Source organism: Podarcis muralis, chromosome 2, assembly GCF_964188315.1.
Source record: "Podarcis muralis chromosome 2, rPodMur119.hap1.1, whole genome shotgun sequence".
Taxonomy (NCBI): Eukaryota; Metazoa; Chordata; class Lepidosauria; order Squamata; family Lacertidae; genus Podarcis; species Podarcis muralis.
In genome coordinates this window covers 73317582-73345374 of record NC_135656.1, presented here as the reverse complement: position 1 = coordinate 73345374, position 27793 = coordinate 73317582, and the positions used below count along the sequence as shown (strand labels likewise).

The window sequence follows — 27793 nt, the reverse complement described above, 5'->3', positions numbered from 1 at the left end:
CCAATGTGGGACATGTGTCTTGCTGCAGTTGGGGCAAATTAAGGTGTCCAGTTGTGCTGCTGCAGATGCAGCATGGCGTTTCTCTCTCTGCTGACATTAATGACAAGTTATTGTGCTCAACTTGAATGAAGTTGATGCAACGGATCTGGGGAAAGGAGTGCCTCATTGCAATAACCCGAATCCCTGGGGGAAATATAGGGTTTTCTTTGCAAATTATTTCAGTCTCCGCCAGCCTCAGAACTGTGCACTCAATCAGCGAGGAAATCCAATGAATGAACTACGTAAGTTTAAAAGCACTGAGAGTGACCCGTGGATAATCAGGGGCTCTTTCACTTTCCAACAATTGGCCCCCTCTTGAGTTAAAAGAATTGCGCGGCGCCCACAATTAATTCGCAGCAAGCGCCCAGTGACCTGAGAGAGAGCCCACAGAGTGGGGCAGCAGGGGCAAGATCTCTGAACCACCCAAAGTGCACGATCAAAAGAAATCAGGCAGGCTTCTGGGCAGACAACAAGCAGGCAAAGGCGGCCACCTGGATTTCGAGTAAACAAATCAAGGGAGGGCGAGCGCTAAGCAGCGTGAAACGAGGCAGTGCAAGTCCTGCAACCCGAACGGAGGAGGTCTCGATGGCGGGACCCCGGGCGGCCCGGGCCCGCGACGGGTCGCTTTCCGGGAAATGAATGCCAAATACAAAAGAGGGTGAGCGATCTGCGTTGCCGGAGGGGGGGGGGGCGTGGAATGTCCCTGTCCTTGGCAGATGGTCTTACCCAGTGTGCATTGTTCCTTTAGTGTCTCCTTTATCCGCTGTAATTGGATCCTGGAGGGAGCCGGCGAGCAAAGGAGGGGCCGAGGGAGGCTGGGCGGGATTGCAGGGGGAGGCAAAAGAGTCCCGAGGCTTCGGCCTCCCTCGCCTGTCAAGCCTTTGATTTCATTGTTCCGGGCTGATGTCACTCCCAGTTGTCACAGACGCTTCTCCGGGTGACAATGTGGGACTAGGAGGAGGCGCGGCAAGGACCCCCCTGGACAGACCCCGAAGGTAAGTAAAAAGGGGGAATCGAGGCGTGTGAACGCGAGCGCGGGTCTGGCCCAGTACCCAACTTTGGGGGAGTTGCGCGGGGACGGTCGCTGAAGGACTCCCCGCCACGGAGAGGGGGTCAGGGACTCCATAGAGCACCTTCCCGCCCGCCCCAAATTTCCTACAAGCCGAGAGCAACTTTGCAGCAAGATGCGCCGCGAGGCTGGCAAATGGGGGGGGGGGGAGAGAGAGAGAGCGCCGCTCCGTCAGCGGCGGGAATCCCGGGCAAGGGAGCGGGGCGAAGTTTTGCCCGCCGTCTATTTGGACCGTGCGCCTCCGCGAAAGCGACTTGCCGAAGGAGCGACGAGCAAGGGATGCTGCTGCGCAGCGCAGAGCAGGCGCGCCGAGGAGAAAGCCCTGGCGATGCCTTCTCGGAGATTGCGCGCCGCCTCGGGATGCCTCGCCAGCCCCGCGCACTCCAAGCCCCGCGCGGCCAAAAAGCCAAAGCCGCCTCTCTGGGCCGGGGAGAGTTCATTTCTTCCCGGAACCGCGAAGATTTGTAAACCCACCAGACGGGCATGATTTGACACCCGAGGCCTCTCCTGAACTTTGGCGCTCGCTTTCTGCGGCTGAGAGCGATCCTGCGGAAGCCTCTCGGGGTTGAAGACAAGTTATTGAGGGGACAGCGGAGGAAGGGGTAATATATTGCAACTCCCGAGGATAGAAGAAGCGGCGTGTCCTTGCTGACGACAAAGAGGAGATCGGGCACGCTTGTTCCCCCTCCCCCTAAACTTCGTTCCCAGCTCCAGACCCCACGAACGTCCTCAAGCACTTACTGGGCACCCCTGCCCCCCGCGATCCTCCTCATGCCGCTTCTTCTGACCTTCAGCACCTGCCTCGTGCCATTTGTTTCTCCTGTATGCATTCCTTTGAAAATTCAGGTGTTTATTCGTTCCAAACCTTCTGATCTTATGCGCCTCCCCCAAAGCACCCTTCTAGTAGCGAATCTAAGCGCGCCCTCAAGCCAACTTAACGCGCCTTTCCCCAGTTCCGGCTTTCCACACTTCTGCGTCTCTCTGTCTGCTCGCCCGCCAACCTCTGTTCCTATTGTACCCCGTTCATCCCCCACCCCCTTGCATCTCCAAACTGGCATGGCCTACTTCTGAGCTCAGCTTACTATTGTGGTAAGATCCCTGGGGACGTGTTGGGTGATGAATCTCTGCCCAGCTCATTCCATTTGTGACACAGCCTCCATTTCCAGCACCTGCCCGCCCCCCCAGACCGCCCCTGAGTTCGGCAGCAGATTGCATTCGTTCTTTACAATGCACATCCTTTTGTTCCCAACCTCTACCGAATGCCAGTCCCCTCCCAGTCATTTCTGGCCACTTTATACAGACCAGAACCTCACGTAGGTACAGTATTCAAAAATAATGACAAAAGACTGCCCTGGGGCAGTCAAGGGCGAGGGATGTTGTCTCAGCCGGTCAAAAAATTACTCATTCCATCTCTGGCTATGCAGAACGCTTTTTCTTACTTGGTGGAATGGTCTGCACATGACTGCTGTGGCAGTACAGTACTGAGCTCTATTGGGGCAAGTTTCGCGGTGCAATACTGTAATTGCTCCATCTGTATGTGGGGGAATGTATGTGGCTGCCACAGAAGAACTTTAAGGTCCTAAGGATATTCAGTCTGCGTACAGGGCTTACTTCCAAGTAAACATGTTAAGAATCATTGTGTAAGTCATCCTAACCTAGATATGTTTTAAGGTGCAAGAGAAGCTAACAGAGCTGTGGGGCCAAAATGGCCTGTTGTTTTTGCCTTTGTCCAGCTGAAGGACCCTAAAAAGCAGGGCCAGAAGGAGGTGATGGAGGTAAAATACTATTCCTGGCTGTTCAGAAGGAATAGATTTACCATAACCCTGCCACTTTATGCTGGAATGGACCTTCTCCAGGCATCAGATAAAGCATATAATGATGCTTCCATCAACTCCACCACCATGTTGCAAAGCGAAACCTTCTTCCTAACAGGAATGATTTCCCCCAAAGGCGTATCCTTAATTTAAAAGCAGAATTGCCCAGCAGATCTTCTACAGCAGTTGATGAACTGCTGAAATGTTATTTTTAATTAGGATCCCTGCCTTTTGGGAATAGAGCAGCCTCCTTCATTCTGCCTCCCCATTCAGGAGAAAACTTTCCAGGCAGCCCTCTTTGTCACGTGACCAACAGCCTCTTCCATATGGGCTTCTCTTAGGGAAGGCCGCAGGGCATTCTCTACAGTAACAGCCCTGTTCCAAGGAAGTCATCCTCCTGCTATGGTGATTTTACAGCTCCATCTGAATTATCCAAATTCCCCGTTTGTCCTCAGACATTTGCCCCTTTGTCCTTTTAAGTCCACACATCCTCCAACTCTGCCCTGCTCATTCAGTTTGGGAGCTACGCATCAATATTCAGAGCAGCTATGAGGTCATCTTTCTAAGGGCTTCCACTCTCCTCCTCTTCACCATTCAGGGAACACACCAGGAATTGTTCTTATGCTCCAGTAAGAGATCCCTCTCATGCGAAAGCCGGGGGTGAGCTGAGGGAGGATTAATGAGAAAGCTACCCACGCAAGCAAGCTTCCACTGGAGGCTTATTAAAACTATGTTATTCTTTGTGCACTCTGGATGCAATTGTAAGAGATGGAAGGAGAGATCTTAGAGTGGCTTTGTACAAAGCTAAGATACAATCCGTAACATAGACACCTCAAGGGGGGGTGGGGAACCATACATGCATTATTGAGGAGATGACATAAGGCACCAAGTGCTTTGAGATTTATTGTCTTTTTATCCCATGGTGGGAATAAAACTAAATCCAAAGATCTATAGCCGCCATTACCATGTGATAAAAGAAAAATTAAAAAGTCGAGCTGCTGATATCTATTTTCAGAGTGGTAAGCTACTGCAGCCCTAAAGAGTTCTATTTTTAATTCCTTCCAATGGGTGACTGGATTCATGTTTGAGTCCCCCTTTAGGGCTGAAAGCTTTTGTAAGACTGCAATCCTATAACCTCACTCACTGAAAGCAGAGGGACTTCTTTCTGAGTCCACATGCACAGGATTTTGCTGCAAAATGTCTTTTAAAATAGCAAAGGATTGGCTGGGGGTAACATGCTGCTAAATGTTAATCATGGTTCTGCCACCATGATAATAGACCACCCAATGGTTTCACCTCTGTGTTTCAGTTTCTCCTTCTGTACAATGGAGAAGAAGGTCCTTACAGTTAGCTGAATGTGTGGTGGCACTTTGAAGATAGATACACACATTAGCGGTTGTTACTGGCATCCGTCTGTCTCGAGAGACAATGGATTGTTCTTCTGGGGGCAAAGCCAAACCACTGCGTTAGCAGCACCAAAGTGACCTACCCATGGCACAGCCTGGGAAGTATGTGTGGAGGTCCTGGGCTGTCCAGACAACAAGGCCACCCCCCCCACGTGGCCTCACTGATGTGGTCCAAAGGAAAGGAAAGCAATATGTTTGGCACCAGCTTGGCAGCAGGAGTTGCCGGAAGGAGGTGTACAAGGTGCCATCCAACTGTCTTAGGGATATGTGTACAGTTTACTCCTTAGCCTTTACTTCTGCTAAAGATATCCTGCAAGGCAGCAGAGTTTTCCTTCTCCTAGATGGGCCACCTACCCAGGTGGACAAGCCCCACCTGCCCCTCACTTCCCTCTACCGCATATGCAGATACCACCTTCTTGACTGTTGGACCCACTATTAGTCTTGTCCACTTCATCTTCTGGAGCCTGTATTCACATTCAGAGAAAGCCCCTAACTCACTGAGGGTTTGAGACCTGTCAGATACCCTCAACTGGTTTAGCCAGTCAGTCAGAGCCATTCCCAGGGTGTGGCCACTGTCGCATGCTGACAGCTTCTAGGAGTCACAGGTGAGAGCTGAGTGCAGGGTTTGGCGACCAAAGGTGGACAAACTGCCCCAGAAGGAGCACAACATGTCCCCCACCGTAATACCCCTCCCCTAACACCCCATACACCCCTAGTCAAAGGTGGATGATGTAGTGAAACTGGGAGGAGTTCTCTCAGGGTTGCAGAATGAAATAACAAATGAAGTTGCAGTATACCAAGATCAGGTCTAGCCGTGCTGCAGACTCCTCTTTACCACAAAACCACATGAATGAACCACTTGCTTCAGATATCAGATTACAAAGGGGGCTTCGTTTTCTTCCTCCAGAATCCAATTAGAGGGGAGCACCGGGACAAGAGAGAGCTGGTATCCTTTTGACTTTCAGCATTAGTTACAAAAGCCAACATTTATAACTCTTACAAAACGCTCAGTGTGAGCTTTTGAGAAGACAGCTGTTTTATTCAGAGGTTTCTCTAACTTGAAGGATTATGGGTAGAAAGTGTTGGGCTCAGCATTTTCAGCCCAAGGCCTTAATAGGGCTTAGAGGTAGAATTGGCTCAGAAGCTGTATTTTAAATGATCTTTTGCTGCTTTATTATGTTTCAGGAAGGGCAAACCCCCCCCCCAACTTGAAGTTGATAATTTTATAGGTTAATACGCTGGCGGTCTTGCTCTAGAGTGAGACATGATAGAGTAACCCTGTATAGATCACTGTAATGTGCATTACATGGGGCCACCCTGGAAGATGACCCAGAAGCTGCACCCAGTCCAGAATGCTGCTTCCTGATTGTTACTTGGAGCAGTGAGAGGGGTTCATATCGCTCTGATCCTCAAAGCACTGCACTGGTTGTCTATGAGCTACCATACCTGTCCCAACTCGAGTGGTCAGAACATGTGTACAAAGTTCTAAGTGGTCTGGGAACTAAGTTCTTTACAAAACACCTTTTTCAACACCTGCCGGCTATATGCTATGATCAGGAGGTCCCGTTGGCTAAGGGGGCAAAGAGCAGTGACACCAGACAAGGCGTTTCTGTGGCAGAACCCCATGTATGAAACTCCCAGGCAGAATTAGCCCCCTGCCCCAGCTTTGGCCATTTTTAGATAGAAAACCAAAACATTTATTTGGTCAGACCTTTGTTGCACCACGGAATTTAGCGGCTCCTATTTTAAACCTGGCTGTGAAAGTTGCAGTTTTTAAATATTTTAAGTTTTACCCCTCTTTGTCTTACTTTCATGCTTTAAGCCTCCCTGAGAAAGAGTGGGGTGTAAATTTAATTTCATAAATTTGCCTGTCTTGTAGAAGAGTGACAAAGAGGTCTTTATAAAAGCCTGATTGGTATATCCTGCAACTACATTCTCCAAGGCAAACCCCTGCATGTACAGTGCGGAGATCTTGAAAGAAGAGTCCCTCTGGACCAAGGTTGTAAAATTTGTACGTGCCTTCAGCATGAAGCAAGCAATGGAAATAGGCATGCCTGTATTGTTTGGGATGCTGGAAACAAAATGCCCAGCTTGTGCCCTAGATGAGGATGAAGCAGAATAGAGGTGTGAGATGGAGATGCAAATATCAATTCACATGCATGACAAAAACTACTCACTTTTCTCTCACGGCACATTCAGGGCAGGACTTTGGAGTAGAAGCTGCCTTGTACCAAGCCCGGCCATTGCTCCATTTAGTTCAGTATTGTCCACACAGACTGGCAGGCTTTTAGACTGAGTTGTCTCCCAGCCCTATCTAGCAGGTATTGGGTAGAGTCTTGTATGGTTTCCATATAGCTCTATGAAGGAAGAGGGTTAGATATATTGGATTTCGGGGCTAGGATTAATGTGGCATGTGTGCATCCATCTCCTGTAGGCCTCAATGTGTCTAGTCCTGCAGTGTTTGGCCTCAAAAGAAGGGTCCATATGGTGGTGGTGGTGATCTGAAAGGGTATTGCTCCCTTCAACATATAGGAATCTGCACCCTATCCCTTTGTGATTCAGTGCTTATGGATTCCTCCTGTGAATGTAACACAAATGGTACTATGTCATGGAATACTGCTACTATCTGAACAGTAATTACCCTAATATTTGGTGATAATGCAACAATTGCTTGGATCCTAGTCTGTCGCTCCTTTGGGGATATTCTAGTCACTCTAGCTTTATATCAGCTCATAGGAATATCTAAGGACTGCTCCATACTTTATGGAGTAAATGGGTGTGTGCATTGCATTGCATTTCTTTATGGTATATATATGATGGATGATCACATTGGTCTTCCATGACTGCTTTTTTTTTTTTTTTGGTAAGCATTCGTCCTGATTTGTTTGCCAGGGACATAATATAATGTTGCATGAAGCAATTGTTATCCCATATTTCCTGGTGCATTTCCTCGCATCACGTTCCCTATCACAAAAGACCGATTTTTTTGGGTGGGGTGCAAGGAACACGTGTGTTGTGCAAGAGACCAAATCAGTTTTAATTGTGCAACCTGAATTTGCGCGACGGAATCCCATCCGAAAATAGCAACAGTCTGGAAGTGACCCCTGCGCCTGCAAACACTCAACCAGTAATGTGTGAAGCAGAAAAACATCGACTAGGAGAGTTTAGTGTCTTTATGATGGTAAACAAGAGCTGTTCCTTGTGGCTTCTGGCCCAAGGCTTCAGCATGCTCAATGGGGCTTTGGGGGAAGGGTACACAGTATGTCCTGCTTGTTTCTTCAGCTGGATAAAATATAGCCCTCTCCTCATGCTTCCTAGCCTCTGCCAAGTAATCTGGGTGCTTTGATGGAGAGCTGCACTGAGCCCTGGGAGCCGAAGTGCTGTCAATGGATCAGGCACTAATAAGAGGCGTGGGCTGATGATCCCTTCCATTGGCAGATATTGTCACTCATGCCATCTGCTCCCTTTTCAAGCTGCCAGTTGCTCATACGATCCGTATCATCTTTGCTCTCCTCGTCCTCTGAGAACCCAGCAACAGCCAGAGCTGGGATTTCCCATCTAGTTTGCTGCGCTTACCATATTTTGCCCTAATTTTCAAGGGGTGGGAGAAGTCGTTCGAAAGGGCAACTAAACATCAAAACGAAACCAAATCAGGCCACTTTTTCATTTGTGCAGCACAATCCTAAGCATGCTTACCCAGAAGTAGATCTCAGTGGGCTCAATCGGATTTACTCCTTAGTCAGTAAGTATGTTTAGGATTGTAGCCTTAGGCTTCGGATTTTGGACGGAGTCAGATAACTCACAGGTGATTTCGGTTCAGCATTTTTTGTTTGTGATATTTACAGAGGCATGGACTGTGAACTTCATAGGGTGGAGGTCTTGCCATGTATCCCTTGAAAAAAAAAGAAAAGACTGTTTATTTATTACCTTTCCCCCAGAATTCAATAGCAGTGTTTTCATAGTTTTCTCTGATGTCCTTTTTGAAATTTTATCCAACCTGCATCCCTCGAGAGATAAGGCAGGACTCCTCAGGTTCCTTCTCCTCCTGTGAAACACCCACCCTTTCCACCTCAAAAATTCAGTCCTACTGCTTTATAGCAGAAATCTGAAAGGGGCTGTAAAATGCCTACAGTAATCTACAGAGCGGACTTTGCCGTAACAGGATTCCCTGGGAGGGCAAAAATAACTACTAGGATTGTATGAGCAATAGATCCAGATTCCAAATGGACTCCCACTGCTGTTACACCATTGACTTCACTGTAGAAACGTCCAAACTAAGCCAGTTCTGAACGAGTCCCTGTGGTCACTAACAAAGGATCAGGGTATAAGTGGGATTAAATGCTTAAGGAGGTTGTGTTTCAATCACATGCAGGGGGTTATATTGATCACCTGCTCTGGAAAAATTAAGGGAGGAATTTTCTCCTCAAAACATGTTGCTGTGGTAGATCAGGCGAGAGGCCATAGCTGAGGCGGCATGCCAGTGTGTGGCATAGGTAGTAGTAGCTGATTTGTTGTTCCCAGGGAATAAGAAATATATATTTCAATCCTGATTTATGTGTACACTCCTTGTTCCACAGTAATTACTATAAATGCTTGCTTCAGGTCAAAGACTGAAACCTCTCTACCAGGAGAATGCTCATGCTGGCAGAATTTATTTCTTTTTAGTAATATTTGGTTAGGACGAAAGGGGGAGACAATGTTATTCGGCAGCAGTTGTTTATGGCGCCATTTTGGCAACGGGTGTGCCCCACTGCCCATTGGCTTGTAGGTAAAAAAAAAAAAGTATTGAAAACAGTCTATTAATGAATGTATTAGAAAACCAATCTCAGTGGAAGAATTAGCAAAATTTGTGGAATTAGGGGCGGGGGAATAAGAAAAATAAGCTTTGAAATCTAGGTTGGTTGTTCAAGGAGCGCTTAGATTTGAAAGGGCATGTGCATGAAATGCAGGGAGAGGCAAACCACGAAGGATGAATGTCCAAATCTTGTAGGGAGAGGTGTGTCAGAAGGGCTAAAGCTCAGAATGAGTGTAGGCTTGAAAGATGTTGAAAATAACAAAGGGGATGATTATTATTTCTGTTAGGAGCAAGAGGAAGAAGAGGGAAATGGTAGATCTACTGCATGGAGAAGATGGAGATATGTTAGTGGGTAACAAAGGAGAATGAACTGATTAACTTTTACTTTGCCCCAGCCCTCTCTTCTCAAACAAATGATACTCTCAAAAAATTCCTTCCAGTAGCACCTTAAAGACCAACTAAGTTAGTTCTTGGTATGAGCTTTCGTGTGCATGCACACTTCTTCAGATACACTGAGTGTATCTGAAGAAGTGTGCATGCACACGAAAGCTCATACCAAGAACTTAGTTGGTCTTTAAGGTGCTACTGGAAGGAATTTTTTTTGTTTTGACTATGGCAGACCAACACGGCTACCTATCTGTAAATGATACTCTGTTCAACCTTGCAAAGATAGACCAAATGAGAGAGAGAGGGAAGTTGCAGCCCAAGATAAGTAAAGAGGCAATATAGCCCTCTAAATGAATTCAAATCTTCAGCACCAGATTAATTGCTTCCTAATGTTTATTTGTTTTCATTTCAGTTAAAATCAGTTAGACATGGCCTTCCACTAGAATGATCACACAAGACAGGTTATTTTTTTAAAAAACAAAACATCAGAGCAACAGGTGGGGTACCCCAGGGTTCTGTCACGGGTCCAGTGTTGTTAAACATCTTTACAAATAACATGGACAAAGGATTAGAGGGAATACACATCCATTTTGTAGATGACATGAAGCTAGGAGCGGTAGCTAATCCCTTAGAAATAAAAACAGGATTCAGGTTGACTGGGTCAAAACAAGATGAATTTCAACAGAGATAAATGTAACATTCTGCATTCCAGTTGGAAAAACCAAATGCACATAGAATGGGTGGCACGTGACTTGTTTGTTGAATTTATATCACTCCCTTCCTTGCTAAGGAGGCCAGGGCAGCAAATAGATACACAATTTAAAAACAAAAACAAAGCAAAAACTTTCTGAAACAGATTAAAACACTCTAAAAACAATTAGAATTAAAAACATCTAGAAGCAGTTACAGTTGAAAACATTTTAAAAGCAATTACAGTTTAAAAGCATACAGTACTTCCATCCAACGAGCTTGAGGTAGCCAGAACTAGACAGAAGCACGTGTTAAAAAAGATGATTGTAGGGGTTTTAGTTGGCCACAAGTCAAAACAGGAGTTGGCAGTGCAACGTAGCTGCTAAAAAGCTAATGCAATTCTATCAACAGAAATGTAGTGTTTGGCTCCACAAGAAGTAATGGCGCCATTACTTTTTGCTTTGGTCAGCTTTGATGTGAGATAGTGTTCTGGGCTGCACAGCATATTGACAAACTGGAATGTGTTCAGAGACAATGGCAACAAAGATGGTGAGGATCTGGAGACCAAGTCCTATGGGGAAAGGCTGAAGGCACTGGGTATGTTTAGCCTGAAGATGAAAACATGATAGCTGTCTTCAAATACAGTGGTACCTTAGGTTAAGTACTTAATTTGTTCCAGAGGTCCGTACTTAACCTGAAACTGTTCTTAACCGGAAGCACCACTTTAGCTAATGGGGCCTCCCGCTGCTTCCATGCTGTCAGAGTACGATTTCTGTTCTCATCCTGAAGCAAAGTTCTTAACCCAAGGTACTATTTCTGGGTTAGCAGAGTCTGTAACCTGAAGCATATGTAACCTGAAGCATATGTAACCCGAGGTACCACTGTACTTGAAAGGCTTTTGCACGGATGATGGAGCAAATTTATTTTCTGTTACTCTAGACAGCAGGATGTGAACTAACAGGTACAAATGATCAGAAAAGAGATTTTGCCTTAAAAAGAGGAATTACTTCCTGATGCTAAAAGCTGTTTGACAATGGCAGAAATTTTATTGGAAGGTGGTGAACTTTCTTTCATTAGAGGTTTCTAAGCCGGTTGGGTGGCTACATATCAAGGATGCTCCAGCAGTAGATTTCTGCATTGTCAGGGAATAGGCTAGATGATATTTGAGGTACCACCCAACTTTATTATTCTTGGAGAACCATAGCATATATGCACCATTTCTTATTTTAATCCAGGATCTTTCCAATCTCACTATTCATTCTGCTCTGAAGTGTAATTTTCAGGTAACAAAAGTGCCACGCAGTATACAGCTTGCTATTTGTCGTGAGATGTAAGAATAACCCAGTGCAAAATGAGATAAATCTTAAACCATAAAAAGGTTTATCTTAGGGAAAACAGCAGAACGTAATTTCAGATTTATAAAGCTACCTTTGCAAAGTTCCCGAATCAAGCCCAACACTACCCATGTGCATTCAGAAGTAAGTCCCATTAAATTCAATGGTACTTATGCCCAGTTTGCAACTTTAGCTGAAGACAGTACATGTTAGAAATCAAGGCCAAAATGCTGAAAGTTATGAGAAATCTTAACATGTTTCCAGTATGTTTGCAGATACATTTGCTCTTCACAAGAATGATTTCTATCTATATCTCTGCTTCCTACCATATTGCTGCCCTTCAGCAACCAGAGATTTGAATATATCTATCTCATCCAGTCTGAATGAGTCTGAAGCTTGGTCTGAAGCTCAACATCAAAAAAAGAAGATCATGGCCACTGGGCCCATCACCTCCTGGCAAATAGAAGGGGAAGAAATGGAGGCAGTGAGAGATTTTACTTTCTTGGGCTCCATGATCACTGCAGATGGTGACAGCAGTCACGAAATTAAAAGAAACCTGCTTCTGGGGAGAAAAGCAATGACAAACCTAGACAGCATCTCAAAAAGCAGAGACATCACCTTGCCCACAAAGGTCCGTATAGTTAAAGCTATGGTTTTCCCAGTAGTGATGTATGGAAGTGAGAGCTGGACCATAAAGAAGGCTGATCATCGAAGAATTGATGCTTTTGAATTATGGTGCTGGAGGAGATTCTTGAGAGTCCCACGGACTGCAAGAAGATCAAACCTATCCTTTCTTAAGGAAATCAGCCCTGAGTGCTCACTGGAAGGACAGATCCTGAAGCTGAGGCTCCAATACTTTGGCTACCTCATGAGAAGAGAAGACTTCCTGGAAAAGACGCTAATGCTGGGAAAGATTGAGGGCACAAGGAGAAGGGGACGACAGAGGACAAGATGATTGGACAGTGTTCTCGAAGCTACTAAAATGTGTTTAACCAAATTACAGGAGGCAGTGGAAGACAGGAGTGCCTGGTGTGCTCTGGCCCATGGGGTCACGAAGAGTCGGACACGACTAAATGACTAAACAACAACAAATCTCATCTAGAATTCTGGTTCAGGAAGTGTCATAAAAAATTAGATGTTTGTGAGCCAATAATAAATATTTTGATGATCATAATTGAAATTATAATCAAAATGCTTTTGATTAGCTCAAAACCGACAAATTTTTAATGATAGTATCTATACGAAAAACAAATCTCTCTTCCTGTATATAAAACAACAGCAGTGATGCAATGATGACATCATTTCACATAAATATCTGTTCCTAGCTTGGAGACAGGAAGTAGGTTTGGGAATGGAGGAAGACACAGGTTTCTCATAATATTCACTTGACCTGAAAATACCTGAAAAGTATAATGATTAAAAGGGTGGGTTTGAATTATTCCTCAACACATCAGAGTGTCATATTTGTCTCACTTGACCTTTAGCACTAGGAGGCCTGACTTTTTAAAAAGTTATCAATTGACCAAATGTCCTGAATAAACAGGACAACGTATTTTTTCCCTTCCATTTAATTTTTTTTTTAAATGAATGCTTATTTCAGTACTAATGAGGCAACGATGTATATGCTATGCGTGTAAACTGGAGTTTGTGGCAAAATGTAATGGCTTTTGCTATTGCATGAGCGCCTATGGTTTTGTTTCTTTACCTTTCTGTATGATTTCCAAGGAATAGTTGAGGTTCAGAATAAAAGTCCTTTCATAAATATCGGTTTGCAATATTTGGGACTTCCCCACTTTTTGCTTTGTATTAAAGCGGCAAAGCCAAGCCAAGCCCTGTGTGTCTAGGACCAATATTAGGCTGTGTATGTAGTCCTGTTTACTCTGCATCCAGTGCACCCCCACAGCTGGTTTGCAAAGAGGTATGCACACAGTGTTAGCCACAAAATCCATGTGCATCCTGGCATTTTTTAAATTGAATACAGTGTTTTGATATGTTTTCCCCTGGTAATGTATTTGTTGTGCACACAGCCTAATACCCGCAACCAATAATTACTACATAATTGAAGTCTGTGGTACTCTCTCTCTCTCTCTCTCTCTCTCTCTCTCTCTCTCTCTCTCACACACACACACACACACACACACACACGGTCTCCTGTCCTCTGCCTCAGAGGGGTCTTTTTGTGGAGCCTTTGTCTGACAGGAAAGAGGAGCCCTCCAAGCCCAGCAAATGAAAGAAGAGGCCTGATGGCTTCTCTTCTGTTGTCTCGCCTGCCATAACTTGTTGTTGTCCCAAACAAAGCCCCAGGTTTTCCTGGCACTCAGTCTCTCAGGCAAGAATAAAGGCGCTGGAGTCTAAATAAGCCCCCTGAGGACTCTTTGATAGGGACAGTTGCCGCCTGGGACAGCTGAGAAAGATCAGAAAGGGGGGTGGGTGTCCAGTGTCTGCATTTACACAGCTGTCGCCTTCTCGCCTCATCACTGGGTTAACTAGCATTTTCAGCCTGTTTTCCTTATGGATTTTCAGAAGGGACCTAAGACCATTTTGGCTCGGGTTAATTGAAGAAACAAAAGGGGAGGGGGGCAGCCCATGCCCTCCGCTGCTTCTGCTTCTGTGTCTCCTCGTTTCCCTCAGAAGAGGGTGATTAGGGACTCTGGTTGGGGGAGGGGAAGCACATGGGCTGGCACATCACTGTGTGGGTTTGCATTCCACAGATGCCTCCGATGATGCGCCTGACGCAGAGAGCCACACACATTATTAGCAGGAAGGTTGGGTTTGAGGCAGCATGGTGGAGGTTGCGCAGAGGGCAACGCTAGACCAAACATAGATCCAACAGGCAAATCAACACAGGCAGAGCACAGAGAGGAGTCTCTTGGAAAGGTCTTGTTTCCAAGATGAGGAAAGAAGCAGAAAGATCAGGTTGATTAATCTTAAGCAAAGTGAATTATTATTGTTTTTGAGGACTGCCAAGGATGGGGCAGAGCTGCTCTTAGGAATCACAGAACTGCAGTCAGAGAAAAGCGAGGAGCCTGAGGGGAAGTAAGGCACAGAAGCAAACAAAGTTCATCAGCACCGCTTACCTATGTTCTCCTTTTTCTGCTCAACTAAGACCAACCCTTTTTGTATATGGAGATGGGGTGGACACACAAAAAGAAGCTTGGCCTCGTTTGGCCCTTAATTACAAGGTTTTTTAAAGTATGTTGGTTCCGTCAAATTCTGGTCTCCCCAGAACGTAGACTTCCTTGCTGAAGAGTTTTGGAAACTTTCAGTTGAGATTTTGTGGTGGGACGTATCTCACATGGGAGCATTGCTTTTTCCAGTGCATGTGGCAGCAGGCACCCTCACCTGCCGCCTCTTGAATATACATTGCATCATCAGATGGTTTGACGACAATCAAATGCAAAGAACATATATCTGTTCACTTCAAAATTCATTTGAAAGCATGCTCTGTGAGACGTGGATAGATGTTCCCCATCCTTCCTAGTGCTTATAAAGACTAGAATGATTCTTTGATCTGGATGGTACTCCAGGAACATGAGAGCCCTGATGTCTTCACTGAAACAGTCAATCAATACTGGCTGCTCCCTGGGTATTGAGCATTAACTTGTTATTGTTGCCAGTGTGATGGAGGTGAGAGTGTCTTGCCTGCTGAACTTCCTAGCTTGCAATAATGGCTCCAGAGGACGTTTCTGTCCAACAGTTTTAATACTGAGTAAGTGGGCTTGGAATGCTTTCCCCTTTCCTACGTTTGAAGGATAGACAAGGCTCCATTGCTGGGGCTGCAGTTTGTCCTCCTATCTCTGAATCCACTTGACAGCCTGAATGAGGCTGTTCCATAAAGAAAGGGAGCGAAGGCCTTTGACAGCTGCTGTGCTCACTTCTGCTCCACCAGAAGCAAAAGGGTAAAAGGTGACGTCTGTACAAAGGTTTGCTGTGCGACCACTGAGCAAAGTGACAGATTCATGGCACAAAAAGCAGACATGGGAAACCTGTCATCAATACACTTTGGACACATCCAAACTGGCAGTTTTTCACACAACTGCTGAAAATTGTATGAGCTTGTACAGTGTACATCCCGTTCTTTTTTCCTGCATGCTACTTCTTGAGTCCCCCCCCAGCACCCGCCACCGCTGCCACAGAAATGCTTATTAAAGGGACATAATTTTCAGTGTGTTTTTTATTCTGCTCCTCATCTTCTTACCTCATCAAAGCGTTTTTAAAAATATCTTAAATGACAGCGAATGTACATTATTGTACTCATGCACCTACTGAATTATGTGTGTTAAGCTCTTTTAGCCAAAACCAAATCTACTTAGAAGCAACTTCATGATCCATTCTCAAACTTCCTTGTCGCAAAAACTTAATTTTCCAGCAAGCTGCAATAACTTATTATTGTATGCACACATATTTATAATTCAGCAATTTCTTATTAAGTAAAAATAAAACAAAAATGATATCCAAACCCACTCTGGCATTTTAAGTGCACCTCTTAAGCGTTGGCTCTTTCCTCACCACATGCTCTGGCCATCATTTGCGGCTCTGATGCAGATTCCTTATCTTCACGAGGCGTGGCTGATTGCAATCTGGGCTATGGCCTTCTGTGTGGTGGTGCCCATTCTGCCAAGTAGTTTGGCAGGAAAAGTGCACCAGGCCCCTTCACTTCTTGGTTTCAGGCAAGGGGTAATGATGTTGCTGTTTAAAAAAGTCCTTTAGCGGATTATTTTTCTGCCTGGTGCTTGGCTGTGTCCGAATTAGTACCATGACTTTTGTGATGTTAATGGCTGGGTTCAGAAAAAGTGATTGTTTTATATTTGATATATTGTTTTTGGTATTTGGATTTGTTAGCTGCCTTGAATTCCTTCGAAAGTAGGTGGAATGCAAGTTTTTAAAATAAAAATGAAACAAAAAAGTTATTGTCTAGCTTTCTCAAATATGAAAGGCCCAAACCAAAATAGAATCAATAGGGTGTAGTTACAGTAGGGCCTGTCCAGACTTTTTTGTGTGTGGTACATTTGTGATAATTTGTGTTCATGATGCTTTTGGCGCAGTGACACATGACCCTGCTTTCAATACCGTGGAAAAAGCTTCATTTCCAGTCAGTGCATATCCTGCAATCTTCTGCTGATATCCTGAAACTTTTATTTAATGCCTGGTTTATTTTTAAATGCTCTGGTTTATTTTCGTCCTGCATTTGTTGCGCTATAGCCTCTCAGGCCAGCAATAATGTGGTAACATTGGGGAAGCATTGCAGAACAAATGATAGTCATACCTCATGTTACGTTTGCTTCAGGTTGAGCGTTTTCAGGTTGCGTCCTAAGGCGACCCAGAAGTACCGGAAAGGGTTACTTCCGGGTTTCACCACTCGCGCATGCGCAGACGTGCAAAATGATGTCATGTGCAGAAGTGGCGAATCGTGCCCCGCGCACGTGCAGACGCGGGTTGCATTCCTTTCAGGTTGCGAACGGGCCTCCGGAACGGATCCCCTTCACAACAGAGGTACCACTGTAAAGCAGAATAAATCCACCCACTAATGCACTGTTATTGTCTCAATAACATGTTGCAGAAGACACACGCAATAAAACACTAATCTGCAGGGGCCCATAGCACAGTGGAGAGAATGTTGGACTAGGAGCAAGGAGAGAGACCTGGGGAAAACACTAGGACTGGTTGGTTGGTTGTGGCAGATTGAGTTTTGCTGTGCCCTAAAGGAAAAAGTGAAAGGAACTGTGACAAGAGTGATGGTCTGGCTGTACCTTTAATAGCAGGTGAGGTATAGAATCAGAAGCTTTGATGAATATTTCAGACTTTGCCTGATACTTGCCCGGTACAGTAGTATCTGAATTCCAAATTGTGCTTTCATCCAGCATGTGCCATGTCTCTTAAATGCCTGCGCTGGATCATTTGAGTGCCCTCCTTTACATGCCTCACCTTGGCAGTGAGGATGTGTGTGCAGATTTTGGTTTATATTTATTGCCTAGCCCAGAATGATTAGTTAGGATTACAGTAAATTGCTGGCAGTAGATTGTTCTGATAAAAAGAGCTGTGCATCTACAGAAGGCCTCGCATTCTGTAATGAACGTGTTGACCTTAATTTTAAAGTGTTATCTTTCTTGAATAAAGTATTATCTTCCTTTCGAGATGCTTCGTGAACGAGCCAGCTGAACATGTAAAATGTGTTAACTGTGTCGTAATTCCCCTTCTGTGTCAGTTGCGATTTCTAACCCTCTCAAATGAACTGAAGTTACCTTGCAAGCCGAAGTGGGCCTGAGTCCACGAAAGCTTATGACATAATACAGTTGCCTTCAAGGTGCCGTAAGACTAATTGCATTTTTTGCTGCAACAGGCTAACATGGCTTCCACTCTGTGTTGCAAGACAAAACACAGGAGGAGGAACACCTCTGGTCCACATGGTTTGCAGAAAGTTAATAATCTTGCTCCTATTTTATAGCTGTAGTTCATGGATTCACAAAAAAGCCTATAATGGAGCAACTAGTCTAAACATTGAGAGGCAAGATATTGAGAGGGGACTCTGCAGAAAACCCAGGAATTAAAACCAGATGATCCAAAGAATCTCTGAGGCAATTGCATTAATTCAAAGATTCTCCCTTTACAAAGAAACAGATATTAAAATAGGGTTCGGGGTGTTGCTAGATCCTTAAAATTCCATGGTGCAAATTTGCATATGCTAATTTATAGATATAGTTGAGCATTTAGGCATTTTTTTAGAGGGAGAGTCACCCTGTAAGCAAAGTAAATAAAACCAAACTTTTAAAAAGTTAATTTCCCTGGAAAAGACCCTGATGTTGGGAAAGATGGAGGGCACAAGGAGAAGGGGACGACAGAGGACGAGATGGTTGGATAGTGTTCTCGAAGCTACCAGCATGAGTTTGACCAAACTGCGGGAGGCAGGGGAAGACAGAAGTGTCTGGTGTGCTCTGGTCCATGGGGTCACGAAGATTCGGACACGACTAAACAAAACAACAACAGGGGAAGGGGCTGAAGATTCTCAGCCCAGTCCAAAAGTCTTGAGGGTTGCCACAAGTGATGGTGGAAGAGAGGTTGAGAGTATTTGGGTAAAAATTGTAGGAGAGGGAAACAGCAGCAACTTTTCTGTGTGAGTCTTCTATAGACCACAAAGCCATACTGAAGACATGGCTGATGCCTTTCTAGAACAGATTAACAAACATTCAGAAAAGAGAGATACAGTAGGGAAATTGCAGTCAAACATAACTACGCATAAGTGCTAGTTACCGCACAAAGGGTTAAGAAAATAGAGCTGGACTCCCATCCAAGTACTAACCAGGCCTGACCCTGCTTAGCTTCCGAGATCAGACGAGATCAGGCGTGTTCAGGGTAGTATGGCCGTAGACTTAACTACGGCACCCGGTATTCCCAGGCGGTCTCCCATCCAAGTACTAACCAGGCCTGAGGTAAGGAGAGGTATGAGGAGGTCGGGAAAGTAAGTTTAATGAACATAAGGGAATGAAGTTATACATGTGGTTTTTTGCTTTTTGTTGTATGTATTTTTGTTTTTCTTTTTTGTGTTTTTTGTGACTTTTATGTTTTATAAAATCTGTGAAAATGCCAATAAATATCTTTTAAAAAAAGAAAGAAAAAAAGAAAATAGAGCTGGATTCCTAGACTCTGCTATGTCCCCCCTTCTCCGATGAGAAAGTGAAGCCTTCTCTTCCTGTTCCCACTTGTTCCACTCCATGTAACTGACAAAGGAAAATGTTTCTAAGCAAGCTCTAAGCTTAGAGCACATGTTTGAAGTTATATTTCTGTGTTTTCTACCCAAAAGTATTCTGCCTATGTTCTCCTTGCTGCTGCTTGGATAAATGCATGAATCTGACCTTTGGAATGTTTTGTAAGTAAAGTGTTTTAAACTTACTTAACAGGGTGTGGTCTGTTCATTGTAAGAAGGGTAGAAAGAGAGCAGCACTGTTTGCAAGTGGACTAGATGGCATAAAAGGGTCTAACAACCTATATTCCTAGGACTATACTACTGCTTGACTTTTGTGTAAGTTCTACTACTGGGGACTCTCTCTTGCTGGCGGGTGAGTTTATCCCTGTGTTTTGAATTCAGGCACCCAGCCTATTATTTTGCTATTTACCCCACACATGTGGGTCACAGGGATTCATATTCCACCGCTCACCCCCCCCCCCAATATATATGGTATCTAAGATATTCAAGAATTTCGCTCACTTGAACAGCAGCCAGCCATGCAATACACTGGAGGTGAGGGAGGGATTACACAGCTGGTCATTTCCATCACATATCTGAACAAAATGGAGATCAAGTGTCCAGCAGGACATGGTACTGTGGCTCTGACCCAGGGATCCCCACTTCATACCATCCAAGATCTATGCAAATAGACTATCGAAATAAACTTGTCGAGAGGCAGGATATTCTTAAATGTCACCTACCTTTTTGCCCAGATTGCATATGTATATCATCGTTGTATGTTCTCCTTTTGGAGGGAGGTTGGGATATAAATCTGATTAATAAATCATAATGTTTGACTGAGTTTCTCTGAAGGGTTTTCAGTGAATTGCATCTGGAAAGGCTGCTGTGTTTCCTTATGTGATGCTTCTCTTCATCGTTGTAATCATTATCCTCCAGGGCTCCCTGACTCTGAGACAAGAAGCATCAAAGGACGTTGCATGAAACTCAACCACTGCTTCCTCATCGCTGCAGCCCTGCCAACTCGCTGGGCTGATTTACAAGCAAGGTTCCTTCTGAGGCTCTTTTATTTCTCTCTCTGCGTCTACAGATTTGGCGCCTTCCGCTCTTGCTAGACCCTGGGTGTTGGTTTCCTTAGGAGCAGACCCATGCATTCCTACATCATGGCATCACCAGATAGGATGAGTGGCTCAGATAATGGACTAGACGAAGCAGAACTCAGCATCACTCTCACCCTTCGAATGCTTATGCATGGGAAGGTAAGTAAACAGAGACTCCCGTATTAAGTTGTGATCCTGATTTCGTTAGCGTCCATAGCAGACCTCTCATTGGATCAGATTTGCTGTTTGCCTTGGCGGGGAACATTGGCTATGATGCAAACCTAAGTCCCCAAACTCAGTGAGCCACTACCCTACTTCTAAATCAGGAGGGCGTCTTGAAATACTAGTCACATACACACCATATATTTAATGTACACGATTCTCCCTCCAACTTAGTTAAGGGTGCTGGGAGTTGTAGTTCTTTTATAGGTAAACTACAGTTCCCAGGATTCTTTGGGGGAAGCCATGTGCTTTAAATGTATCGTGTGGATGTGATTCTTTCCTACACACAATACCTTTTCTGTGTGGGGAATCTTGAGCTGGAATTACAAAATAGACTCAGCCGAAGACATTGCCAAGGTGTCTGGATTAACATGTAACTTCACCATAACATTTTTTATTTGTAAAGGCTCCAAGAAGGAAGGTCGTGAGATTGCCAATGTCTGGGAAGAGGGATATCCCTCTCATTTAAGCTGTCAAATCCTGAATGACCCATGTTTTCCGTTGGGGGGGGGGGAAGTGCTGCCTTCTCATTTTGTGGCAGAAAGTATACAGACATTGCCAAACTCCTGCTGATTTGTAAATCTCCCTTAATTCAACTTCTCATGTCTTTTGTGTTTCTGCAGGAAGTTGGCAGTATCATAGGCAAGGTAAGATTGATGTAGGCTCTTGTGTGTGGCGGCTGTTTCTTTGTCACATCTGTGAAGCTGCGGAAGTCTGACGAACTTTGTTGTCCTTAATCCAACAGAAAGGAGAGACTGTGAAGAGGATACGGGAACAAGTAAGTGTGGAAGTAATTCCATTCTAGATTGGAATTGGCTGCCGGTCAAACATGGAATGGTGTAGAATGCCTATACGATTCTGGACATTTTATTTGGTAAAAGGTTTTTTTGTGAGGAAAGTGGGTATCCTGAATGAGAATTGAGAAGAGTATGCAGAGAAATGTGAAGAGGCACAAGGCAGGGGAGCAGCCTGCACAAGCCTTGTTTGTCAGCATTTCTTTAAAATTCAGATGAAGTTTAAAGTTACATGATTATTCTACTGAGGGGAAATACCATAGCTCAGTGGTAGATAACATTTTGTGGATGCAGAAAACTCCAGGTTCAGTCCCTGGGGTTCTCCAGGGAGGACTGTGATTTGGGAAAGGCTTTTTTCCTCTGAAATCCCAGAGAGGGAGCCACTGTGAACTATTGTCAACAATAGAGTTAGATAGATCTGTTATCTGACAAAGGTGAGGTGCAAATCAGTGACTTGAGATGCAGGGAGATTCCACCACTACCCCACTCCCTCACTGCTTTTCAAGACACATTTGCTGTACACACCAGAGAGGGGGCAGGGATGTCTTTGCTGTACACACCAGAGAGGGGGCAGGGATGTCTTTGCCCGGTGCAAATTCCCTGATTTGTTTCTCTGTGCTTTTAATCCCCTGAACACCTATTCAGTGAAGTGTCTGTGCATGTGCAACAGCTATCTCAATGGTCATGTGTGCACAGCCTCAGTGTGAGGCAGCTTCCTGTGTTCCTTAGAGAGGCAAGCGTCTCTCTCTCTCTCTCTCTCTCTCTCTCTCTCTCTCTCTCTCTCTCTCTGTCTCTCTCTCTCATAGCTGCATGTCTGTAATATGGAACCCATCTTACAGGATTCTTATATCAACAAAGCATTCTAAGCACTTGGTAGCAATGTTAAATTATTATTAATGACATTACTCGTGGTTTGCTTTCTTAGAGTACAGCCAGGATCACAATTTCAGAGGGATCCTGTCCAGAACGGATCACCACTATCACAGGATCCACTGATGCAGTTTTTAGAGCTGTTTCCATGATTGCTTTCAAGCTGGAGGAGGTAAGGTGGTCACTCAGTTCTACCTCCACATGGCGGTGTCTCCTCCTCAGTTTCAGTGCCTTGTACAGATGAAACTGGAGGATGTGGTACCAAAAGAAATAATCAATCAATCAATCAATCAATCAATCTTTATTATGGTCCAGAGACCGAACAAATCATTACAAAGCAATGCACAATTCAGGCAGCCTACCTGCAGGTTAAACAAGCATTTTGTTCAGACTTAAAGATAGGGATCATTGGTTCTTGCAACCACCGATAAAAACTTTGCCACTGCTGTTCTAGTGTTTGTCTGGTCTTCCAGTAGGAACCTGACACAGTGAGCCTCTGATTTTCCCAGGAAAGGTACCAGCAAGGGTAATATCAGTTCAGCCCTGGCTTGCTCGTATTTACACAGTGCAGCAAAATATGTTTTATAGAATCGATGTCTTGAGCACACGAGCAAAGTCTGTCCTGGTAGGGAACTCCTCTCAACCTGCCATCCAACACTGCAGAAGGAAAGACATTTAGTCTGGCTTTGGTGAATAACCTTCGATAATTTGGTACTGTCAGGTTTTTAATGTAAGGTGTTAACTTAAAGACATGCCCATATTGTACTCCTACTGCCAACGGAATACAGACTGTGTGTGATCGAGATCACAAGTCACTGTGTATATTATCCCATAATCTTTGCTTTGACGTCTTTAGGGCGCATTCATAACCCAGGTAATAAAGTTGGGGGGGGGGGGGTTGACAGACCAATAGAGGTGGCTTTTCTAGCCATGGTTTTCTGCCATTTGCTGACAAACTCCTCATTGGTCAGGTGTTGGTATCAGACCATCTGAGTGTCACAACAGCAGTGGTGTATCCGGAATGGTCCTATGCACACTACTACCGAAAAGGTGATTCTGAAGGAACCCACTGAATCTTGAACCTCATGGTTTTGTTTCAGGATCTGGGAACAGGAGCTGCCAATGGAGGAACTGTCTCCAGGCCACCTGTCACACTGAGGCTGGTCATTCCAGCCAGCCAATGTGGCTCGCTCATTGGCAAAGCAGGAGCCAAAATCAAGGAGATCCGAGAGGTAAAAACTTTGGAAATCAGTTATCTGAGGTCTTCTCCTATTGCTTCATTCCTTTCCATTCCATGGACAAGAACACCTGTTTCTTCTACGTTTGTTTTCTGTACCTGAACCATTTTTCTTCCTAGTTTTCATATTTGCTACTCATCCTAAGCTACCTGAGTGAACTTTTTATAAAACTAGGGTCTGCCATTCCCCTGCATTAACTCCCCAGAACTTCCTCTTCTCACCCCATGCAGGTACTAAGCTCACTTTTCACCTTCCCAACCCCATTTCTAGGCTTCTCTCATCTGTTCTGCAGCTCCACTTCACACCTGTTTCCATCTCCACCCCCATGTCCACGCCTCCCCCTCCTTTTGTTCAACCCCCCCTTGTACAGAAACCACCCCCATGGGAACCTCCTGCTTCTTCCTCCACCCACACATTGCAAATATGAAGCACCCTTTTTACCTTCTGTCCAGTTATGAAGCCACCATCTCCGCCTATTCTGCAGTCTTGCATGCTCATGCTTTCCTCTTCAACCCCATTTCCTTGCCTCCTTCTCACCTTTACTCCTTTCCCCCCCTCCACCTGCCTCCTTGCTTTTCTCAATTCTTTCATGCACATAGATCACCCCCCCTGCATTTCCATGCCTTATGCCAGGGGTCCTGCAACACGCCTGTCACGATGCCCATGGTGTGGCCCAGTCCCGCTGCTGGCTAGCTGGCCCCTCTGTCCATGGCTGTGCCAGGTTTACCTCAGCCGCGGGTGGCAAGACTTCAGATTGGCTGCAGGAACTTCCTACAGCCAATCCGAAGCTGCACTAGCGTTGCCGCCTGCCCAGAAGCCGTGCCAGCGTCGCGGAAGTCAGTCTCCGCGTGGTGAGGCATCCGCAGCGCGCAGGGACTGACCGAGCGGACAGCAGGTTCCGCGGGCTGGATTTATGAGCCTGGGGAGGCGCATCCGGCCCCCGGGCTGTAGTTTGCCAGCCCCTGCCTTATGCACTCTCCTATTGTGCAGCCGCTTTTGCGCACACACAACATTATCACCTTTGTCCCCCGTTTCCTACTTCCTACTTACAAATCTCCCTTCCCCACAGACCTCCCACATTTCCATGCCTTTTCCTCTCTCCTGTTCTGCAGTCTCCTATCAGCATGGGGTGTGTGTGCAAAGCTGATATATGTTACTGCATCTTTAAGAGCAAAGCTGTCATTTGGCTTGCTCAGTTAGGGAGAATTAAATGGATGGGTGTGTGTGTGTGTTTGTGGTTGGTTGTTAATAACATATTGTCAGGGACTCTTAATGAGTGTGTGGTGGAGGGTTGGAGACTGACCCAGGGGAGACTGATTAATGGGGTTTGGTGCCCCTCGTGAGGCACGAATGAAAGAGGAAAATTCTGAAACTGCCATTCCCCCCCCCCCTTTCACTGTCTGTCCTTTCTCACTGAACTCAAACAGCGGCAGAAATTTGAGTAAAGCCAAGATGGAGGGTCACAGAAATGAAAACTGGTTTTAAACAACAGCAGAGGTTTGAGGAAAGCAGGGATAGAGAGACATTGAGGAGTTGTTTATTTTTTTTAAAAAAAAAAAACAGTTTTAGAGAAATAGAAGAGGTGGTATACAAATTTAATAAATAAGAAATAATAGTAATAAACAAAATTTTGAGCTAAACTACAAACATTTCTTTGAGAGGGTCTCATGAATTCTTTTAATTGCATGTAGATTAATCTCTGCTTAGGAAATCATACCATTAGAAGAAGACTCTGAAATACTTCCCTTCTAGTGATCCATGTGCTGTTTCTGACCTGGCTGTTCTCTGGGTGGGCAGGGTTCATCAGAATGCCCAGAAAGACTGAGAATTTGCTTTTGGCCCCTAACACAGACCACAGGAGCACAAGTCCAAGTGGCTGGAGACCTCCTCCCCAACTCCACCGAGAGGGCTGTGACAGTCTCTGGAGTACCAGATGCCATCATCCAGTGCGTGCGACAGATTTGCGCTGTCATCTTGGAGGTATGGGTCATTGGGTCCACCTCATCAGGCGAGGACAACATTCTGCAAATTGTGGAGAAGTGGTACCACAAGGCTGGGTATCTACATCTCCAAATTAGACTGTCCTACATTTCCTTCCAAACATGCATGGAGAATTGTTAGAAAATGCCACCCCACTGGTGATAATACTTATAAGCTGGCTGCACCCCTTCCCAGCTGGTTTTGCTGTACCTTTCTTTCCACGGACCTGATGCTTCTGTATCTTGGGTCCCTGCTTCCTTTTCCTTTTCCTGCACTTCCCTTTCAGCTGGAGCCCATCACTGTGGCTTTGTTCAGAGACCAGGGTTATCAGCCATATCTAGCGTAAGGAACAGTACTGCCTTTGTGACATCGGCTGCCATTGCACCAATCAGCACTCTCAACTATCATTGCCCCCTTTGTTAGGACACAGTTGAGAATGGGGATTGGTGCTATGGGTGCTGATGTCACAAACATAAGTCACATTGGCTTTCCCCCCCTTAAAGCAGAAGAAATCAGTGATATTCCCCTTTGATTTTCTCAACCCTCCAAAGCAGATTTGGGGAGGGGGTGCATATGGTGTGTGTGGGGGGGAGTTCCGTTTTGCTAGTGTAAATCCTTAACAGCTGGATATTGCCCAATATAATTCATTTATATCATTGTAAATCTGACCAAAGAAGAGGTGTATACCTGCAAGCACCAATATCCTCCGACCTATCTGCCTTTCTACTCTAAGGGGAAAATGTACCGGATCCCTGTAACTTTTCCCCTGTAAGGAGAAGAAGAACAGCTGGGTGGGTGTTTTGATTACAAAAAAAGTGTCCATGGGGAAAGGGTTAAACATACTTTCCCTACTATGCTACTGTTGAATCAGAAAGAAAGAAAGAAAGAAAGAAAGAAAGAAAGAAAGAAAGAAAGAAAGAGGGGGAGAGGAAGGAAGGAAGGAGGTGGGACATAGGAAGCTACCTTGCACCAAGTCTGAACTTTGCTCCATCTATCTCTGTTGTCTTCACTGGCTGCCAGCAGCTCTCCAGCACTTCAGATTGGGATCTTTCCTGGCCCTGCCTAGAGATGCCTGGAGAATCAAACTTGGGACCTTCTACATGCAGAACAGATGCTCTGCCACTTACCTACACTCCTTTCCTTCAGTGGCTGCTCACATGTCAGATCTAGTTTGGCCCATAGTGAACACTGTTTGCAGAGCTGAAGATGAATTCTGCCCTAGATGTCTCATGGTAGCTTCAGTCCGCATGAATGGCACCTGCAGTAAATCTGACAGCCCTGTCAAAAGTTGGTTCCATCAGTGGAATATATATCACCCTTTCCTTGCTGCCAGTGTCAAGAAGTCACACATTGCTCCTTAACACAATGCATGTGAAATGACAGAATCAGATAATATCCTCTGAAAATCTCCAGCAAAGGGAGGGTCCCTGCACCATCCCTCGAGGTCACTGGTTCCATGGCAGAATTGCTGTTATCAGGGCCAGATTTTGGTAATATGGTGTCCTGAGCAAGGACAAAATTTGGCACCCCCCCCATATTTCCTATTTTCACAATTATTCATTTTGGTACAGTTGCTTTTTAATAGATCTTCTTAGTAGGTACCTGTATAAATATAGGTAGTAGTAGTAGTATTTTGTTCCCCCTTGGCTCAGCGCCCTGTGCTGGGGAACCACCCACACCAACTTAAATCTGGTTCTGCTGTTACCATCAAGGTGTTTCTCCATCTGAAATCTCCCCTCCTGAAACTGAAAGTTATTAGATCTAGTACCACTCTCCGGAGGAACTGAGAACCAGATTTTGCCTTCTTCTGTGTGGCAGCCAAGAATTTGAGGAGTGTCATCATGTCCCCCTCCCAGTCTTCTCTTCTCCAAAATAAACATACCAGCTCATGAGGAAAGACTGAAAGAACATACCTAGTCCCTTCAACCTTTTCCTCATAGGACGGTTTTTTTAAAAAACTGCATCCCACCTTTATTGGTCTCCTCTGAACCAGGCATCGCTAGGCACTACTCATATCATATCATACCAAACAGGAGTTAGTTAAAGATAATCCCAGCCAGTGCCTATTTTGCAACTCAAAGAAATCCATCAGAATGCACAGGAAGTAGCAAGGGTACCATGGCCATTAGGATGTCATGGGTGGGGAGATACTGATGGGATGGGATGGAAGTGGTATAGTGTATATGGTACAGTGATTCCTCCTTTGGTTTCCTTCAGTCTCCACCAAAAGGCGCCACTATTCCCTACCACCCCAGCCTGTCCTTGGGATCAGTTCTTCTTTCAGCCAATCAGGTAAGGGACTCATAAATTCACAGGAGACCATTTTTCGGTTGAGGTTAAAAAGAGAGAGAACCGTTAGGCTTTGGTTCTCTTG

At 45.1% G+C, this 27793-nt stretch overlaps 1 protein-coding gene across 2 annotated transcripts in view; it reads left to right on the top strand.

Annotated features, from left to right (window-relative positions):
• Positions 1-480: 480 nt before the first annotated feature.
• The window catches only part of PCBP4 (poly(rC) binding protein 4), a 39622-nt gene continuing 12309 nt past the window's right edge, over positions 481-27793 (top strand). Inside the window, exons 1-8 of one of the 2 annotated variants that reach the window (XM_028718732.2) lie at positions 481-697; positions 20306-20474; positions 21161-21184; positions 21283-21315; positions 22257-22373; positions 23302-23433; positions 25291-25419; positions 27637-27711. In XM_028718732.2, coding sequence (XP_028574565.1) covers positions 20364-20474; positions 21161-21184; positions 21283-21315; positions 22257-22373; positions 23302-23433; positions 25291-25419; positions 27637-27711 — 621 coding nt within the window. In that variant the 5' untranslated portion in view covers positions 481-697; positions 20306-20363. Of the gene's footprint in view, positions 698-795; positions 1035-20305; positions 20475-21160; positions 21185-21282; positions 21316-22256; positions 22374-23301; positions 23434-25290; positions 25420-27636; positions 27712-27793 lie in introns of those variants that run through there. The other variant, XM_028718731.2, reaches the window with a different exon arrangement.